At 37.9% G+C, this 21,086-nt stretch overlaps 1 protein-coding gene and 2 long non-coding RNA genes across 5 annotated transcripts; 1 reads left to right on the top strand and 2 right to left on the bottom strand.

Annotated features, from left to right (window-relative positions):
- Positions 1 to 129: 129 nt before the first annotated feature.
- On the bottom strand, positions 130 to 1,199 carry LOC137583768 (serine protease 7-like). Its single transcript, XM_068298886.1, has 4 exons — positions 1,175 to 1,199; positions 1,015 to 1,114; positions 655 to 941; positions 130 to 587 (listed from the first exon to the last, which is right to left on the bottom strand). The coding sequence occupies exons 1-4, from the start codon at positions 1,197 to 1,199 to the stop codon at positions 283 to 285; spliced, it is 717 nt and encodes a 238-aa protein (XP_068154987.1). The 3' UTR covers positions 130 to 282.
- A 622-nt stretch (positions 1,200 to 1,821) lies between these two features.
- LOC137585312 (uncharacterized) lies at positions 1,822 to 2,649 on the bottom strand. 2 transcript variants are annotated; one of them, XR_011033545.1, is made up of 3 exons: positions 2,254 to 2,649; positions 2,094 to 2,199; positions 1,822 to 2,011 (listed from the first exon to the last, which is right to left on the bottom strand). It is a non-coding gene; the product is annotated as an uncharacterized lncRNA (long non-coding RNA). The 2 variants fall into 2 exon arrangements; XR_011033544.1 differs by having other exon boundaries at positions 2,077 to 2,199; positions 2,254 to 2,642.
- A 348-nt stretch (positions 2,650 to 2,997) lies between these two features.
- LOC137585416 (uncharacterized) lies at positions 2,998 to 3,942 on the top strand. 2 transcript variants are annotated; one of them, XR_011033559.1, is made up of 3 exons: positions 2,998 to 3,386; positions 3,455 to 3,577; positions 3,654 to 3,942. It is a non-coding gene; the product is annotated as an uncharacterized lncRNA (long non-coding RNA). The 2 variants fall into 2 exon arrangements; XR_011033558.1 differs by having other exon boundaries at positions 3,010 to 3,394.
- Positions 3,943 to 21,086: the final 17,144 nt, after the last annotated feature.

Raw genomic sequence — 21,086 nt, 5'->3', positions numbered from 1 at the left:
TTAAAAACAAGAGTAGAAAAACTAAAAAAAAAATGAATAAAAAAAACTTGAAAAAAGTAAAGCAACCTTAATTTGTTTATCTGCTTGTCAACAATTATTTGTTGCAACATTTTACTAGCAACATTCCCGTCAATGGTCAAGTCTTCGCATCAAATACTTAACCTGTTTATGTGATGTAAAGTAATAGTGTTGAACCTGGCTATTATCTTTTGTATTCTTTAATTAGTGTAGATCAAAATGTAAATGTATTAGATCTAGGATGGTTATTTTGGCTTTTTCTTACTATGGCCTAATTGTGTCTTGTATCCAATTTGTGTAGTGCGCAACGCGTGTGTAGACACCAGGCCATCCTCTAAGTCCGCAACCCTTGCCAAATGAGACAATACCCTCCTGATACCAGACTCCTCTATAGCTCTGGCGCATCAGGGGTCCACCCGAATCACCTTTGCAACTATCGTGTAAGAATTCACCGCCAGCACATAGCTGTGATGGGATCAGAGTGGTTCCTGCGCTGGCGAATCTATTGACACAAGTCTCATGATCGGTAGCGCGAATTGATAGGCGCTGTTTAATGTTACTTGGCTGGTCTACACAAAAAAAAAAAAAACATAAAAGATCACATAATATCAATAAATTGTAATTGCGATTTCTTACTTTTTAGAGTGCAGCCCCAGCCGGATACCACTAGCAATTCTTCGGCCGAAATGGGTGGACTAGCTCTGGCCAAGGGCAAACAAACTGGTTGGACGTACCCATTCAGTTCGATTGATTGATTCAGACGCAACAAGGCAATGTCATGATGAAGATTCTCATTGTCATCATCATATTGTGGATGAAAAATTGACTCTTTGACCTGCACTTCAACAATTGCTGGATTACACACTCCTCTGACGCAATCAATATGCTTACTTATATCATATTCACCCACACGAACGTTTACCCTAATGCCAAACAAGTGGAAATGCAAGGGGAAGCTTAACTTAGATTATGTGCTGGATTAGCTCATATACCTACAGTCGACGTTGCTCAGTCTCAATCACGCAATGGGCAGCGGTAAGAACATATAGATTGTTAATCAAACTTCCGCCACAATCAAAATGTCGATTACCTCTAGCTAAAATACAACTGATAAGTCAGAAGTTGTATTAGTTCTATTAGTCATACATGTACTTACGATCCACATAAACTAATATAACCATCCAGCTAAATTCATCAATAGCCGTATCATTGCCATTAAAAATCCTAAAGCTAATGGAATTTGGTCCACAATTCGGTGGAAAGGGCAACAAATTGTTTAGAATCCTTTTCCTAGCTCTGTAACGATCTGGCCAAACTGTGAAAACCAGTGAAAAAATATGAAAAATCATAGTAAAGAAATGAGATCTACAGATTTCTATACAAGCTCAAAATTCATATCACTTTTTCGAGCATTTAATGGCGTTCAATTTGGAGGTGTTATTAGAGTTTTGTCGCTCTTTATATTCCGCAATCATCGGAACGATCAACTTTAAACTAAACTAAAAAGTTAACCAAGCGATCTAACATTTCTATATTTAGTGTTTACCTTGCTGGGGAGAAGCCAAAATGTAAAATTTCTGCAACAAATACAGACAAATAAAACTCAATGTCAATAAATTCATATTTTTTGACTGCCTTTTTCTTTTCCGGAATCTATGCTTTTCAACTGACTGTGTTGACGACACAATGCGAGCGATCTTATATACTCGAGCAGAAATCAAAATGTAATCGGACTCCGTGCTCTTTGGCCTCCATTGGGGTGAGATTTTACAATTACCCAACGAATATAATAATGAGAGAAGATTTTTTTTAGCAGATCTTTAATAATATATTTTATAAACAGATCAATAGGAAAGATCATCTCAAATCGGTTGACATTATTTTTCTGAAACGCGACAATTCCTTTTTATCCAGTTTGAAAAAATTCTTCGTAGTCCAATTTAATTCCATAGTAGTATGAAATGGTGGCCAAAGTGTTAAATAACTCATCCATCTGGTAAAAAAACAAAGTAAACAACATTTTTAAGAGAAGACACCTGACTAAATATACATATATACCTCACAAATTGACTTGCCTCCAAAGCAGATGGTTGATAGTCAACAAGATTCGATATCTCCTTTTGCAATTGATCCTCATATTTGCGCCTGGCTTGTTTATAGTTATCCAAACAACGTATGCGACTGCAATAAAAGCACATTACGATTCACCGATAATGCCCGATTATCTGAACTTACAGTGGTATATGAAAATTCGAATAACTGACATTATGCGAGAGACTAACTGTTGAATCGCAGCATAGATATCTGTGTGCCGTAAAGTCTTGAGTAAGACTAGGGATAAAGTCCTTTTGCACAAATACCTTGTCCAATGAATGCCGTCGACTCATGTCCGGCAAACATCCCGAAAAAGGTCCGGCTATTTGATATTTATCAGTAACACGACTTTTTCGTGATATATTCTTAAGTGACAATATAGAATCAGGATTACGCTGAGCACTGGATCCTTTTCGAATAAAGAAAGTCGGTAAGTGGAAACCGATTTGAGATTTATGATATTCCATATTGGTAATGTTTAACCGTACAAGTTCTGTGCCTTCTGCTTTATATATTTTTTTGTTTTATTTCATTTAAATTTTTTTTTTTTTTTTTTTTTTTTTTTTTTTACGTGTGTATATGTATATGTATGTATGTTGTGTGTACAAGTAAGTATTTGTCATTTGCCTAGTTCTGGCTATCAACATTATCAAATTTCATATGTTTGCTGTGATCGATAGATAGATCGAGTGATATTTGTATAATGGGAAGTAATCTTCCCTGTACTTTGGAATCAAGAGCAGAAAAACTCCTTAATTTTTAACTTTATCAACATTTTATAGCAGTGTTTGTGTCTGATGGCTTACTTCACTTCTTTCATCTTCTGAATTCCCAGAAGAATTCTTACCTGACTTTAACTATATGAGTCAAAAAAGTTATCGTAAAAAAAGTTTGCCCTGAAATTCCATTCAATAGATATAAAAGTGTCGTAGGATTAGGTTCACCTTAAAAAAATATATTCTATAAACATAACTGTATCATAAAAGAAAATAAAAAAAAAAAAAAAAGAAATGCAGGGACAGACAATTTTGCCACGTTCACCAAGTCTGTACTCCACTGGGGACACAAAACGATCGACAATTCATGCACGGTTTGGAGATGGTCAATCAATAAATGAAACTCGCCTAATCAAACAAGCGTATTTCGACTTCAAATCGATAAACTATGCCAATGCTCAAGAAAGATTATTGATATCATCTATCGACAACTTTAAGTGGAAGGCCAAGGATATCAACTATAGAAGGATCCATTATCCAAGTTATACAGACTTTAAAGTTAGCTAGTAAATATAAAATGGTTCACCTCATCTGCTAATTCACGTTACATTAAACTGTTTCCTTAGTCATATCGTATGTGATGCACGCTATAGAAAGGCTCGACATAATTATAATGCACAATTTATGCGTGAAATTAAAATGCTAATAGATCATTCAGCTAGGGCGATTGATGCAGCGGCTCTCGTCAAGTATGTAAATCCAAATATCTGTGTCTAAATGTATATATGTATGTAGGTACTATAATGTTTTAATGCTGATTTCCAGATGGACTTCCTATACAAATTTTTGGCCACCTTACCACAACGTGGCCGAGTTGAGGCAAACGGATAGAACCTTTTTTAAGCTTTCTAAGAAAGAGCAGCGACGTTTTGCACAGATTATGGGTACAGATTTTTTATAAACCAGAAAGGAAAAGAGAAATATAAATTCTATATTTTACCAAAAACTTATAAACTTTCTAAAAGTGGATTCAATTTTTGGAACTTAAAATTAAAATTAATTGTAAACCTATGTACATTAGAAAATAAATAGGTAATTAGGTAGATGACAATAATTCTATTGACTAAATTCTTTGCCATTATATTATATCGACTTTCAAGAGTCCAATGTTGTGCATGAAAATGAAACTACAAACACAATAAAAAAGCTAAAGGCGTAAAGGAATCGTGTTTAAAGCAATAATAGCAAAGAACACGCGTACAGTCACAGTATACACATACAAACGTATGTACATAGGTTTAAGAGTCACACGAAAGTCCTTGGCAGGAGCCAACAGGCATACAAACAGCCCCCATATAAGAGGGTGGCCAGCTAACTTATTGGCTAAGGACAATCCTCTTATGAAGGTTACTCCCTTCAGTTGACTAGTCTTTTAATCGGGCCAAGACTTCTATTATAAATACGTCTCCGAAATTACCTTTATACGAAAAATCCATTAAGAAGCATTAATAAAGTTCTAGGAGTTTGAGTTCTTTGAGTTTGCCCTCGGCATGAGACTTCAAAATTGAAAACCAATTTCGTAACGATTTAAAACAACGAGGATGTGTGTGGGAGTGTGAGGGTGTAGATGTGTTACTAGCGTGTGTGAGTGTGTGTGACTTTTCGCACCTAGCATACACGAACTAACTAACGTCGTTCTTATACTCCTTCTCATTCTTGTTGGCCTTTCTGGCCCACTGTTTAGATTGTGTTACCAATATTTATGGCTCAATGGGGATACATGGCAAGGGCCAGCAGAGGAAAGGCGCGACTCTGGCTTTTCGTGACCGCAACCGGAGCCAGGGCAAGTCTAATCACACGACCCCTTGACACCGCACTCGAACTCGACCAGACGAAGTAGGAGATGTGGGGGCCATGCATATCTAAGCCAAATTTAATGGGCGTTTAACGTATGACTTGCCTTTGAACTTTAGACGCACTTGTCTCACAAACACACACGTACACACACACACAAACAGACTGTTTGTTTGTTTGTTGTCCATATATGTCAAGCATCTAAACGTAATCAAAAAGGCTTTTTTTTAGGTGCTATTTCTTTTTGTTTTAGATCGGCCATTGCAAGCTTTAATGAAATATACTCATTATTATCAAAGCTAGATCTCATTTAGTTGCAATTCATCAGAACAGAAGCAGAAAATCTTCAAAAACTAAACTCAGACTTGCATACACATCATCCTATAGCTACAATGATGGCCACCGGCATGTCCTTCGCGGTTCAAACTAATCTATGCTTGACTGCAAGAGCCTATTTATTGGTCAATACTACTGCAAGATATGGAATAGTAAGGGCCATGATTTAGATGTCCTTGAGCCTTTTCGTTGCCGATGCAAAAGTTAATATGTTCTCCAATGTCAATAGACATTCCTTTCTATATATGCCATTTTAATGTTTTTAGCCACAGTGCAAACAAATTTGTAAATTGGCTTAGTAAAATTATTTGCCATGATCCGCAAATATTATTCGACTTTGCGAAATTTTAATATTCATGCATTTTCGCTTTGCTGCGCCATGTAATTAGTTTATGGGGCCTAAAATTCGGACAAATTTTATTACCACAACAACATACACACAAATTCGTGTGTTTGTGTGTGTGTGTGTGTGGAGGTACACCTCTCACTCCATCCCGAAAGCATTTCCTCGACTGGAGTAGAGTATTGCATCGAAAAATGTACCAATATTCGAAATAATTAAATTAAATATTTTATTATGAAATGCTTACCCTCAGATGCATTGTATCTGGAAGTTATGTCTATGTTGTGCCAGTGTGTGTGTCTCTCTGTGTGTGTGTGGTTGTTGCTCGTCCAAAAAACTAATTATATTTTTGGGGTTTTTCATTGCTTGTCGGATTTTGTTTAGGTAAATAACCATTGCAGCCAATAAATAAATTTTAAGCGTTTTGTTCTGCTGCTTTTTGCTTTCGCCTACGTAAAATTTATTGGATAACATCGATAAAATCGTGTTCATAAATAAATATATATATTTTGCCTAGACATACATACATACATACGTACATACATATCCACGTATCCATATAAGATTTGATATGCGATTTCAATTGGCATTTTTTGATTTGCAATTATATAAATATTTATGTACATATGTACATACTAAAATTCAACAAAAAATATTTATTTTTTACATGAAATTTATTCAAATTAAAGCATAGAGCAAACATATTTCCAATCGACAACATATTTATCTTTTGAAAAAGTAAAAATTGTGGCCCTGTTTGATTATTACTAATTAAGATAATTTTTAAATTTTTTTTTAGATACTTTTGCTTATCACTTAAGCCGTGTATGGAATCTAGAAGTATAAGGAATCGAATTTTTCGACTTCTAAGCACTCAATACTAAACATAATTTCTCTCCTAGATCGTTTGGTTAATTTGAATATTCTTTGAATCTCTCTGATCGATTGGAGTGGAGAAAACAAGGCAAATGTTCGTCGTTTGGGCTATAAAATTTGTGTCAGTTGAATGTTACAATTAATGAGAGGCCTTTAACCAATTTGCATGGCCATCATGGAAATGTGCAGTGTTACTTACTTACCTAATATATATGTAAGTATGTATGGTGTGCTTACCGCATTCCAACATCCATTCGGACATTCGGATTATAGAGCAATTACAATTCATTTGAAATGCAATACACCAGACTCAAACAGAACTCGACTCGACAAATTGCCACTGAGAGTACTACTACTACTACCACTACTACACATGAGTGTAGGCCAAAATCAAATTAATGATATGAATTTCTTATTTGGTAACATTAACGCAACGACTGTAATGCTGATAAGGCTCTGTGCACAGAGAGATAGACTCAGATATCGCAACAGCAGGACAACATGGATTCCGTAATTTACGTATGTATACACATACATACATACATATGTACAAATGTATGTAAGTATGTGTGTCGTTTTGGACTTTTGGTCAACGACAAACAGGAAACGGAAGTGCGTCAGCGTTTGCCTTTAGCGTTTGTCTGCTCTTGCTGGCTCTCACTCTTCCGTCTCCATGCATTGTTGGGGATTTATTAAACTGTCAGGATGGCCCAGGATCAATTGCTCTTACACAGATATAGAGAGCGAGAGATGGAGACATCCATACATACGCACTTGCAATTACACATATACAAATGCCGCATTAGTTTCACATTTTTTTTTTCTCCCTACTATCAGCATTCCCTACAAATTGCCTTTACCCACACATGGACATACAACTTGGTTTATGCAGTATTCCTTCTACGCATATGTGTGTATGTGTGTGTGTTAGAACGACAATTAGATAAATACCAAGACACGCATAGTCACTGGCTCCATCTTTTTCTTCTGTGTGTGTTTGTTGCTATTCTCCCTCGGTCTGTTTTTTTTTTGCCTCGTTGGCATTTTTCTACACTTTGGCCTTTGTAAGGACCCGCCCCGCCCTGCCCCACACTTCACTTCTACCTCTTCTTCTTCTTCATCTTGCAGGACTCTGAGTGACTGGGCAGCCAGTTAAGCTGCCATTGTGGTCATCCTTTGTGTGTGTCCTGTCAAGCTGCTGCTGCTTCTTCTTATTTTTGTTGTTGTCTGATAGTTGTAATTGGCCAACTAAAATCATGTGACAAATTAACAGCGCAAAATTTATTGCCTGACCGCCGCCTTAAGCTGTTGATGAAGAAATATTGTGTGTGTTCTCTCCATTTTCTCCTCCCAACCAAACCTATCTTAACCCCCCTTGCATCCTAACAAATTGTCACATGTGGCATGAGACAGCATTTTGTGATTGCTATCAAGTCAGCAAGAACTTCGTCTTTTTCCAAATAACTTCAATTGGTTTGGCTTACCTGAGGCAATTATAATGATATAGTCAGTGGAAGGTGCTCAAACTTAAATATATTTATCTATGAATAGAATTGTCTTTGATCACTGCAAACTTAAAGTTCTATCTACCAGCATCTACCTAATGATCTAGAGTAAGAGCGAGAGATTGTTCAAGATAGTTTTCTATTAAAATTTATATTAATATATGTATAAAGAAAACAAAAGAGGAGACATGACATGAATAACCATTGATATCTTAAGCATTATGTCTCTTCTCGAGTAAAAAAGGAGGCTGAAGAAAGGATACAACTTCCGTAAACTTTTTATATAGGGGGTTGTCAGATCTAATGACTTTGACTTAGTTTATAATGCTGTAAGGATAATCTCCCAACCCTTTGAAACAAAAATGGACTCAAAAGATTGGTTTAATGAGTAAGAGACTCACTGAATCATTGAAATAATTAATTAATAAATCATTTGTTGTAGTTTTTGTTCTTCTTCTCTGCTTTGCTCTGCTGTTTATACAACACGTCACAAATTGTTGGTTTTAATTCATCAAATATTTCATTTATGTAGAAATTTACCTGAGGCCATTCATGAATTACGTACACCTTCTATATAAATACATCGATTTGTATGTATATGCATACATATGTATGTATGCATGTATGTGTGCGTGTGTTGGTATATTGTTTGGGCCTCTCCTGCTTGATTGTTGTCGTTGATGCTGCGGTTGGTGTTGTTCTTGTTGTTGTTGGTGTTGTTTCTGCTGCGGCTCAAAACATTAATTAATGCGCCTGCAGCCAAATGACGCCATTTTGTATGAGTCGCTGTGTATGCACAGCTGAGTTCCAGATGGGTTACTGGACACAGAGAGAGAGAGAGAGAGAGAGCAACCGGAATACAGGAAAAGTATGAGCAGAGTCCGTGCCGTGCCGTGCCGGGCTGTGCTGAGCCGTGTGGCAGGTGGCGGGGCACCTGCAGGCGAAACGGGAATGCATTGGACCATGCAAAATGCGTTCATGTCTTATGAACAATGAATTTTAGATGCCAATGTGTGTGTGTATATGTGTGTGTCTATGTGGGCATGTTTTTTGGCCTCACTCATACACACACGCACGCACGCACACACATACACACACAGATACACAAACACACACCTGTGCAAGCAAACATGTTTTGCAGGAATGCCAACTGCCGCCAGGCAGAGCAAAAGACCGACGACGATGACGATGACGACGACGACCAGTGGGCAGTGTGCAAGAGCAAACAACAAGGACACGGGGACTAAAACTAAAAGCGACATGTTTTTGCACGCTCGAATGCGAATTGGCAAAACAACCACAGCATCAGCAGCAGCATTAGCAGAGTCCAACAGCTGGACCAAAGGTATGGACGCGTGCCATTATAAAGGATCACGAATATTTTACCCAACTAATTGCTTATAAACTTCAAAATTAAATACCATATATAACATAATCTTTGCCCAATTTAATTAACTAAACAAATGACAAACAAACAAAAAAATGAGAATACTCTTGTCCCCGCCTTTGATGTCTTGACATTGCATCGTTTATACGTATCTTTTTTATGTCTGCCTAGATAATCCCACACCCTCAGTCCACAGTCACGACTTGGGTCCATCTCTGGTTGAGAATGGCAACAGCCGCCGCAATTAACCACACAAAACCTGCAATGCTTCGAGCATTTCCGCTCGACCCTAGAATATGTATTTCTTTTTCTTCTACCCTCAAACTTCCGTTGCCGGTTCGCAATTAAATTAAAATTGCCGCCAGCCAAATGGCGTCTGTGCACAAAAATTAAAAAAAGGAAAAATATTGCCCGATGTTTGCACCAGTCACATAACAACTACCTTATGGTTTACGACTTAATATTCCATATAATTAATTCCTCAAATCAAAATGGAAATGGTCACTTCTGTTTGGCTTGGAAGTTAATGAACCGCTTTAAACTAGGCCGGAGAAGAAATCTATTCCAAGATGCTGAAGATTACATGACTGGAATAGAGGGGAAAACTAACCATCATGATCTGTGATTAATAGACTAGCAATGGCAATACAAACATTACCGACTGGATTAATTATCTGAATTCAAACCAACTCCTTATATTAAGCTGCTAGTCGGTGATGTTTGAGATTCATCTCTAAGTGCATATGTTTGTTCCCAGTTCCATTTGAATGGGCTGCGATTTTTGCCTAGCCCATTTCAATTAGCTCTTGGCCTTGACTTGACTCTATCTTGGCTGTCAAGCAAGCGTAATGGAGCTCGGGATGAGGCCAAACTGATTTACAAACAGTTCCGCAAAATATTCTTCAGTGCCAACTCCGTTAACCACGTTGCATTTGTAATGAAAGTGGTGCTTGAAGAAAATGGAAAATTTATTGCGCTGACAGTTATAGGGTCCCATAACAATAATAAAGAAGAGACAGGAGAGAGAGAGAGAAAGAGAAATATGAACGAACGAAAAAAAAAGCAGCAACTGCAGCTGCAGCACGACACAACAGCACAAGGATAGGAATAGGATTGTCATGGCGTTGATGATGATGGCAATGATGGCGCGTTGATAGCTCAACGAGATGCTACTTCAAAGTCAACTTCAATTGCTGTTTCACTCAGCAAAGGACATTCATTGGTTTGCCCTGCCTCCACGTTGTCCCTTTTGCCTTTATGGCCATGTCCTGCTGGCACTAAGTGCACTGCCAATGCAGTCTTTTTTTTTTTGCGCGTGGCTCCGTCTCCGGCCCATGGCTGAGGCCCCACGCTCATCAGTGTCGCATTTGGTTAATGGCAAAAAAAGAAGAGCCGCCTGTCATAAATGTGTTTTGACTGGCAAACGATGGCGTCTATATTGACAGCCTGTCCGCCATTTTGCCCTATGCAAAACAGATGCCTGGATTTCCTCTGTCCTGCTCCTGCTCCTGCTCTTGAGTGTTAAGTACGCCCTATGTACCCTTTGTGTATGGCTAGTTAAAGCCAAGCGAACGGTGTTTTAAGCCAAGCTCCTACTTACTCCTTAAGTTGGACATACAAAAAAGGCAAAGATCTTATGCAAATAACATCTTAAAACTTGAAATCATGAAATATTAATCTTGTAGCTGTTTGGAGAGAGGCGTTTATATGCCCCGCCTTAGAGTATGCCATAGTTTCGATTTAGTACATTTGTTTCTCTCGGAAGGGAAGACTTTGGAAGGAGAGCTAGGATAGGTCAACATCGAAAGTGAGAGGAATTATCCAACAAAAAGGGAAAGAAAGCGACCTCGGGTGTAAATAGAGGCGATATGGTCGCCATACTTTTTTTTTACCAAAAAAATCTGCCAAGCAATAAGTTAAATCCAAAAGGAAAGAAAAGCTACATTTTTTTTTATACTACATTGTATACTTAAGTGAATTACCCGAAGCAATCAAGAGATTGCAGTGTTCACCAACTAATTTCGGCTTTTTAAGGCCTTCAAAAAAAAAAGGTAAGGGAAAAAAATGTGTGAGCAATGGCAGATGAAATTTAGTGTCCTCTTTCATAGGCATATAAATTTCTCAACATACACAGAATAGCTGACGTCACAGTGGCAAATCAGCTGCGACAGAAGAGAAACAATCTAACGCCTGATTTGCAAACATTTTGGGACAGGCTGGAGTGTGCTGATTTCTGGGAGAGGAATTTAGTGGAAGCCAAACGTCGGGATAGAATTTAACACGAAAACGGAGCTCGCGATCGCAGCCCAACGAATGAATATTCACATTGCATATATGTATATACCGATAGTTTACAATCAAACAACCTTCTATCTCAATTTATCAAGTGTTTAATTTAATATTTAATAAATTTCAAAGTTTCTAGTCGATCTTATGCCTTTATGCTTATTCTGCAAAAGTTTCTTATATTTTTGTAAATATTTTTTAAAGACTTTTATCGTGGGGCTTAATGGACGTTTTGTTGTTCGTTTTTGTATGCGCTCACACATACATTCGTACATACTATCTGTATGTGTGTTTATACTATTGAGGGTGTCTACGCCTCCTAACCCACTATGGCATACTCGTAGAGGGCTTTCTTTATGGCACAAACATGTACTGCTAATGCATGACTCTCGTGCTTTGTTGTTGCCATTTGAGGGAGATGGAAAAAAAAGGTGAAATAGCCACAGAGTCATACAAACAAACTCAAATTGAATTCTTAAGTGTTACACACACACACACACACACACACACACAGAAACACACAAACACTTAGACACACTCACAAAACTCTGACTTGATTTCCCCCTTTCCTCGTCTGCCTTCGTCTTATATCAAGTGGCTCTAAAATGGCATACTTTAGGATTTTTCAACATGTTTTGGCTTACAATGCCAATGCACCAACAGCAGCAGCAGCAGCACCATCTTAGCCATCATTTAGAGCATTTACTTTCCATTTAATATCGAGGTCCATGCCATGCGCTAAGTTTATGGCCAGCTGATCTTTGAGAATCCTTTCACGAATCTTGGGCACGTACATTCTTAGTCTTTTTTCGCTCATTCGCTCGTAAATACAGCCAACACAGCAAATTATGAATTATAGTTTCCTTTAAATAAATTTCCTTGTGTTTCGCTTTTCACAATTCTCGGTGCTTTCCTTTTAATTTTATTTATTTTCCAGGACGTTGTCTCAGCGACAGTCTCAAAATTTACGATTTCGACTAATTGCAAGCGGCCATAAATTTTCCAACTGCTAAAAATTATGTGTATAATTTGTTGTATCATTTTTGTTTTTGCCTCTCTTTTGGCTTGACATCTTGCAGTTATTTTATTTATTTATGCCTTATAGAGCGGAAGTAAAATTCACGGGAAATCGACTCTCGAATATCAATGAAAAGTCAACTTTTACGAATATGAAAAATATATATAAAAATATTATTATAAAACAAATGAATGCCTCTTTGACTAACCAATTAAAGTTTTAAACAGCAAAAATTTGGAATAAAATCTTATTTTTAATCCTTTAGTTGTTTAAGGACCAGTTGATTGACTAATTTGATGTGGCCAACAAAGAAAGCTTGGCTTCTTTTTAATCTTGCGTTAAGGGGGATTAGCCAACGCTTTCGTCTTACATTGTAGTAAACATCAGTTGGTTCTGCTTCATTCATATGCTTGAACCATGCTCCGATGCGTCCTGAAACTGTCACTTGTTATTTGCATTTACAAATACATCCTTCGCGAAAATTGTCTTGGCATGTTTTGTTACACGTTTAAATGTCAAATACGCAACGCTAAACACAATTTCTAAGCAAATCGCACAACATGCTGCTGTGTGCCACACGGAATCGCATAAAAATGTCAAAGTTTTGTGACACCAAGCAGCATCCCAATCCATTGCCTGGTTGTTCCCATTGTCTGTGTGAGAAATGTAAATTTTATCTTTGGGTAAAACTAACTTTTACAATTTCATTATGTTTCATTTGCATCAAATGCAAGTGCAGCGTTGTTGCATGCAAATTGTGTCACGCTTTCACCAGCCACCCAGCATCACTTGGAGAGGGGTTGTGGGCGTGGCTGTGGTCGTGGCATTGATAATGTCACCTCGACGCAGTGTAAAATTCAGAAAAGTAAAAGAAGAATTCAAAAGGATTTTGACAGAGGAACTTTTCTGATTGCCTAGCTTGCAACAATTGTTAACGCTTGTTTGTCACCCGTTGTTGCAACAGGACATATGTGTGTATGTATCTCTGTGTGTGTGTTAACCTTGTCGAACTTGTGATAATGTCTGTTGTCCCTTTTTAACTCGCTGGCAACATTTGCATTATTGCATAAAACCTGCGGGTCGAGTCTCATTGTGTGTGAGTCAAAAGTTGGCCCTTTTGTTTCTCAGATTTCAGGACTGGAGCAGCCATTTTGTCATTTGCGAAAGCATTCCAAAAGGGGCTCAAAGAATCATTCTTCCCATGTGTGTGTGTGTGAGGAGGAAAATTTAATATAATTAACATTAACAGTTGTTGCGATTTGTTGAAGCGGCAATGCACATTTACCTAATGGCAAAGTTTGCTATATGTATGTATATGTATTTTCATTTCCGTCCCTCATATATACTTGAATTAAAAATTCCCTTTTAAGGTCTCTTTTGCCTCCTTTGCTCTCGCAATCGTAATGAGGAGCTTGCTGGTTCCTCTCCCATCGCTCGCTATGTCCTATTAACATATGCTTTTTGCGTACGCCTCTTGACAGAAAAGAAGATTTCTTATTCTATTAGTCGAGGGTCCTGGCTTATAATTTAATTGGACCATGCGCACACTGCTTTGGTATATTGGATGATGACAAAACTAACGCATTTCTGGTTGGTCTTTTTTTTTTTTTGCTGCTATTTTCCTTTCTCATTTTCATTTTCTTGCTTTCATCTCGTGTCTAATGAGAATGTAGTGCCCTGGACATAGCAAACGTGAAAAACCAAATGGGATGATGGCAAAAACGACACGGACAAACGCATAAACTACAAACTTTTTTGGAGTTTTCACGAAAGGTTTCCTTTCAAATTTTTTTTTTTTTTTTTTCTTTCCTCTGCTGGCGTTCTGGGGGGGATAATTAAAACGCAAAAATTTATGGCAGTTAGTAGCTTGTGTGTAAGTGTGTGTGTGTGTGTGTATATATGTAGATTCTGGGAGGGTATCAAAGTCTTAGATAAAGCCACCTCACCCCAATTCGCGTAATGCACATGAATAAGAATTTCCATTAGGGTCGCCTCAAAGCTGAGGTGCGTTGCTTGAGAAGAGCAGAAGAAGAAGGACGACAACTTGAGCTTAATTTGTGCCCCATCCGCTATTTTGGTTCTCAAGCACTATCTCGCCATTGTAAATTCCGTCTTTCACACCTGTTACATGCAATTATCCTTGCCACACGCTAAGAAGTAGAAACTTTGTGCTTACTGCACTTTGGGCCAATCTTTGACAGAGCTTCATTTCCGTACCCAGCTAGAAAAGCTGCCACGGAAGGAAATGAGTTTCGGATTAGGACACGAATCGTGTGCAGCTGCATCCGGGGCAGGGTGCAGAAAAGGACGAACTTGTGGACTGACTGGCTGGCAGCCAAGGCAAGTGACGGGCAAGGGTTGCAGCATTGCGGGTGACCAGCCAACCAGTCAAAGTGTAGTGTAAGTAGCCTGGGCTAAGTGCCACCGCCAGTAGAGTGAAGCACGCACTGATTGCAAGTGAAATGCATGTGAAATTAACCTCGTGCGCTGCTCGGTTTAATTTGCACTCGATGCTCTGCTAGTGGAAAAAGTTGTGCACACTCTCTCGTAATGCATGCCAATGGCAACACACACACACACACCAATAGAGAGTGTCGGTTGGTATCTCAAATGTAATTTTCTATTTTACTCATTTGCTGCCTGACTGGCGGCACTGATGGCTGATGGCATGGACTTACTATCCCCCTTCCATCTTCCTAGTGTCCTTTTCCATGCACCTTTCAATATCCTACATTCCCACAATTCCCACTCTTACTTAACACTTTCCTGTGTCAGAGTCAAGTTGCGTTTGCAAAAACTAAAATTGTTCAGGAAGTTGTCAAATGATCTCTGATGTGTTTGTGAAGGGTGGATAAATGATGATTGAGTTAAATGAATAAAGAAAATATGTATTGATTGACAGCACATACCATTGACAATAAGGCAATAATGTTATAGTTTCATTCCTAGTCAGAACTTAGCTTTCTATATTGCTTTCCAAAGACTCAAATTACTTAAAAGTCATTTCATTTAGAGCTACTAATGTAAGATTTACTCCTGGAATGGTCGTAAAGGAAATTGATATCTTGTTGGCCGTTTTCAAACATTGTAACGTTTCAAATATAATTAATGAAAACGATTTGCCTAAAATAAGTGAAAGAAAAAGGAATTTAGTGAGGATTATCTTAAATTTTAACCGCAGAAATGAAGTAAAACTTTGAGCCTTGTAAATTTCATGACGGTCAATGGCGAACTTAATTTGCCTTCCACTTAATTTGCATAGTACACAAATACATAATACATATATGTATGTACGTGTGTATTTATATATGCATATAAGCTGCTTAACTGTCAATACTTTTCTCATTATATATCGCACATAAGTATATTTCGGTTTTAATGCATGCTTAATAAGTATTTGGGTGGTATACATAAGCAATGAGCATTAAAATTTATTTCATTTGCTATGCAATTCACAATTCATCTTCGTCATAAAATGCAGCGAAAAAGGCCAAAGTGTCGGAATGGATGAGTGTGAGGAGTGAATTGAACTGGACTGGACTGGACTGGGAATTCGCGGCACTTGTCCAAATGCACAAACATAAACTATTCATTTCAGTTCAATAACAAAGCGGGCAAAAGCCTGAAACAACTGTCCATATGCAAGCCACATATGTACACACACACACACACACACACACACATAGGCGTAAGAGGGAGGGGGTGTGTGCGAATGCCATTTGGTTATTCGCCGCATTAACGAAATCAACATTTAAATTGCAAATTGTGTGTATTTTGATTGAAAAATGCCTCGTTGACGACGATGAGAATCCACACAGACAGAGAATATCCGATATAACAATGCCTGATTCAGTGTGTGATGGTGGGCTGGGGGAGGGGGGTTGGGACGAATTGGGTTCAGGTTGGACGAGGGAAGGTGGGCTGGAGTTTTGCTGTTGGCAGCTGCTGTCTTCACACTTGCCCGCATGCAATTTGCTGCTCTTTTGTCCAATAAAAACAACAACAATTTCATGCGCATTAATGTGCGACATTTTGAGAAAGGGTTGGAGAATTTGCGTTAAGTATATCTACACATATACATACATGTATATACTTTTGTGTCTGCGTGTGTGTGTGTTTCACTCAATGCGCAAAAGTGCAATAAAAATGCAAAAGCGAATTCGAATTGATTGAAACGAACAGAACAAAACGACAAACAAACACACACACACACACAGACACACGCAAAGAAAAAAGAAATAAAACAAGAACCAAAATATATAAAAAAAAGGAGAACAAGGAAAAAAAACCCAAAAAAGACAAAAAATTATTCATTAACACATGCGAAAAATACAAAAGGAACATGGCCATAAATAAATAATTGATAAATTGCAGATGAATTTTCATATTTAATGATGTTTGAGTGGGCATCCACTCGCTCACCCACAAGAGCCATCCGGTTGTGTGTGTGTGTGTGTAATAATGTTATGTTAAAATATACGATTACCATTTGGATTCCTTTTACGACTCAAGTGCGTGTGGCATGCCTCACCACCACCAAAAAACACACACACACAAACATCGCTACATTGTCGCACCACGGTGCGTATGAAAATTGATTGTTGCTTTATTTATGGCCCAGCACTCGGAAAGTAGACATAAAAAATTAACGCAAACATAAAATGCAATCATGCAGCTTGCCCCGACAGCAAACAAAAATCTAGCGAAACGAATGGGTAGGTCTACATTTGTCCATTTGCTTGATTCGCTTTTACGTGCGCCGAGAGACAACCAACCAACCACCCAACCACCCAACCACCCAGCCAGCTAGCCAGCCAAGCAGCCAGCCCGCCAACCAGCCTTATAGACAGTCATTCAGTCAGCCATCCTTTATTCAGCCTATTCAACATTAAGGTCGCCTTCTGTAATAAAAAACGTTAAACTTTGCCCCTAACGAGCATTGCTTTTACGATCTCGAATGCCTTGCGAAAAATTCTATATTTGGTGTCAAGGAACTTGTTTGGTCCTTGGTCCTCATATGAGTAAATATGTGAATTTTTTGACGTGCCTTTAATACCTTGGCATAAAGACTATTAACCAACACTTGAAACAACTTTTTCACTATGACCTGTTAACTGATTTAATATCTTATTGGCAGAATGATTCTCCATAACAACTAGTTTCTTTATAAGGAATAAAAATGATTAAAAAACATATGACAGCGCGGGGATTATGAGACTTTTTATCAGCCTCTATTTTCAACAATTTTTAACTGATTTTCAAGAGTTATATCTCAATCAAATCGCAATTTAGATTATATTAAAATGACATCAGACACTTAAATATTAGAAAAAATTATTTCCGAATCGATTTTTGATAAAAATCATAATGTATACATCACAATTTTTGACGAAAATCGAAAAAATTTTATCTTTTGAGGTTTTAATGTAGACTTATAGATTAATTTTCAATAAGAAAACTGGTCTAAGAATTTCTAAAATCGGCTGAAAACTAACAAAACTGCAGATTCACAAAGTTGTGGATATTTGATAATATTTAAAAAATTTTTAAGACTACTTTGAGTGATTAGAGATTGAAAATTGAATCATCTTTTCAGTGATCAGAATCTTTTATCAGTAAAATAAGTTAGTAATTTTGGCAAATTTAGTTATATTTTAGCCATTGTCAGTTACGTTTATTAAGTATCCAAAAACATTTCGAATCCAACTCTTAGATTAAGTGTATAAATATTTGACTTTGTGTGCATTTAAACGATGACTTAATTAAGCAATGAATCCAACTAGAAACAATGCAGATTTAAAGCATTGTGCTCTCTCATAATTTCTCTCATCCGCAAGCTCAGATAATCTGCCCTGTTGCCGAATACCAGAAATTGCCTCGGCCCAGTAAAATATGTAATTAAACGTAATGAGTGTAAAATGCTTCTGTCCTTGCTATTTCTATTGCTCTTGATCCTTCTGCTGCTGCTGTTGCACTGAATCAGAAAATTAACCAGACTCTGACTTGGGTGCAAATGCTGTCAGGCAAATCAGTTCATTCATTTGTCAATTAGATGACAATGGACCAACGACTTGAGCACAACTTCTAATCTACACAAAAACAAAAACTAAACATAATAGCATTTGAAATTTGTGTGTTATGAAGTTCAAGCTAGAATTAAGTTAAATCAGGATTTGTAATTTCGTATCGCTGATGAAATGCATTTCATAAATATTTATTTGAAAAAGAGCTTTAGGATTAGCTTCGAGTTAGGAAATAGCAAAAGCCTCACAAATTGTAAAGCAATTTAATAGTAAAAACTAAATTTTCATTACAAGAGATTCAGCAATGGAAGATTTAGAATAGCTGTGAATGCTAGCTCTTTCGTTAGTAGTTACTCGTGCCCACACATTTGGTTTAATAGTTCTGTATTTTGCTCACCTAAACGCCCATTTCTCAACTGCGAAAATCCTATTGAAATAGACGCATTGCTGAAACAATTTACGCCGTAGTCGACGAAATAATGAAGTGTTTAGTTGATTATCTAAACGCAGGGTTCCGGTTCGCACAAACAACTTAAAAAGGGCCTTTTTTGGCGGGGGGAGGAGCTTGGTTAAAGCGTTTGTTGGCTCTATAGTGAGCAAATAAACAACTTGGCCATAAAAAAGTTTTCGTTGAAAATTTTCACAACTTTTTGTGAAATGGTCGATGGTACACGCAACAACTGAGAATTATGTGGGGGAAAGGTAAGCTTCGTGTTTCGAGGGGGCGTGGTACGCATTGTCTAAATAGAGCCTTTTCGTGCATACTTTTAGGCGCAACGCATTTGCATTGATAACCCAAAATGTTGACAAATGTTCATACAGATATGCACTTTTGTGTTTCGTGCAGGAAGCCCATATTTCAACTGCAAATCAAACAAACATCCATCCAAATACCTATCGACACACTCCCAGGCACACACACACACACACACATACATAAGTGCATAAGCTAGTATTGTTGGACTGCACCAAGGTGCAGGTGAGCGGGTGGTCAGGTGGGCAAGAGTAGGTAGTTAGACTGCTATGTGCAGATGTTGGGGGGGGGGGGCGTGTGCGTAAAATAGGCACCTTGACTTGGACTTGGTTGCTTGCCCCGCCATTTGCTGGGATGTCTTAATTAAATTTGATTAGCTGTGTGGGTAAATTAGTTAGTTTTGCATGGGAATTGATGAGCCTGTTGAGTTTACCGACTAATTGGCTAATTGATTGATTGTTGAAGTTGAATGTTTCACGGTAGCCCAGGCACAAGTAAATACAATTATCCAGACAGATGGCAAGTAACAGAGTGTAGTTCCGATTTCCTAATTGCACTTAAACCGTAGCGCAGCGAAAATAAAGTGCAAGAAGAGATTATATACATACATAAAACACGATTTCAATTACTCGGCTGGCATATGTCTTTTAGCTATCTATCAATGAGTCATTATTAGTCGTTGATGGTTAAAAATTGGGATTTACCAATTGAAAGGGCCATTATTATCAAAGAACGAGTTCAATATTCAATATTCAAAATTAGCTAAGATTTAAATTTAATAAGGTCAACAATCAAAGTAGTCTGATCGTTCCTATCCACTTATTATCAGGTTGCAAGTGGGAAAACGTTGTCACTCACTCAGTTAGGCCAATCCAAATTTTTTCCACCATGAAGTTGATAAAAAATGTATTATTAGCCCACTTGAGCTATGCTTCAATTTACTTGCCCAGCTTCAGCAAGTCTATGAATTTTGTTTTTCGCTTTCTTCTCTCCCCCTTATCCATCCCTCAGTCGTAAAAAGCTGCTTTGGTTACTCAGGCACTGTCCAATTCTGTCCTGGTCTGCATAATACATATCGAAATAACCTTGGTCCGAAATTCACCAAAAGAATACCTGTGCATTGTTTGCAAAGAACAACTTTGCTTTTTGCCTCGTTCTTTTGCAAATGGTTAACTCTACAAGAGTGGATTTTGTGTGTGTGTGTGTGTGTTTCGTGGGATGGAAAGGGTCGAGAAAAAAGTGCTAAAGTTTGGGCTGCGCGCATGAAATTTCCACTTTAGTTGTGTTTTGCAGTAAATTTACTTTTTTTTTCTCTCCCCCTTTCCACTCCACTCCTCTGGTCTCCTTTCAGTGCACATTCAGTGTACATGTACTTCACATCCCTTCACCCTTGGCGCGTGCTTATTTCGAGTAGTTGAAATTATTTTATAGTATAAGAAAGGAAAAAACTTTAGTTTTTTAACTTTGCCCGGTGGAAGTCAGGAGACCGCTACTGCTGCTACTGCTATCGTTCTGTTTTTGTTTGGTCTTTCCTTTTCTTTTTTTTTATTCTACTGTTTGTTGTTTTCATACCCCGTTCTCTCTGACAAGTTCTTCGTCCATTTGGCGTCCGCACGCGCTTTTTGTTTTAGCATATTTATATTTTAATAAGCATTCTTGCAGCTGCGCTTTGGCGCCTTCTTTCGATGCTTTGCGTAATTTTACTGCAATTTCTGACAGTTTTAGAAATCTTTGTGAGCAGAACTTATGAACCAGACCCAAATGCGGCTGTCAGTAACAACTGGCTGAAAGGCATTCTGAAGCAAAAGCAGCAGCAAACGAGGAACGGATGCAACCAGTCAGGCAGGCTCCCAGGCAGGCAACGTGGCGTATGATT

The sequence above is a fragment of the Drosophila tropicalis genome, unplaced genomic scaffold (genome assembly GCF_018151085.1).
Source record: "Drosophila tropicalis isolate 14030-0801.00 unplaced genomic scaffold, ASM1815108v1 contig_878, whole genome shotgun sequence".
NCBI classification, from domain to species: domain Eukaryota; kingdom Metazoa; phylum Arthropoda; class Insecta; order Diptera; family Drosophilidae; genus Drosophila; species Drosophila tropicalis.
The sequence above is the reverse complement of the archived record's forward strand: the minus strand, read 5'-3'. Positions and strand labels throughout refer to the sequence as shown.

Excerpts from the sequence above, each read along its gene's own strand:
- LOC137583768 (XM_068298886.1), bottom strand. The coding sequence starts at position 1,199 with ATGGTTATATTAGTTTATGTGGATC. Across the intron at positions 942-1,014 it reads GAGACTGAGCAACGTCGACT|GGTAAACGTTCGTGTGGGTG; the intron begins GTAGGTATATGA and ends GTTTGGCATTAG. Across the intron at positions 588-654 it reads CTGGGGCTGCACTCTAAAAA|ACCAGCCAAGTAACATTAAA; the intron begins GTAAGAAATCGC and ends TTTTTTGTGTAG.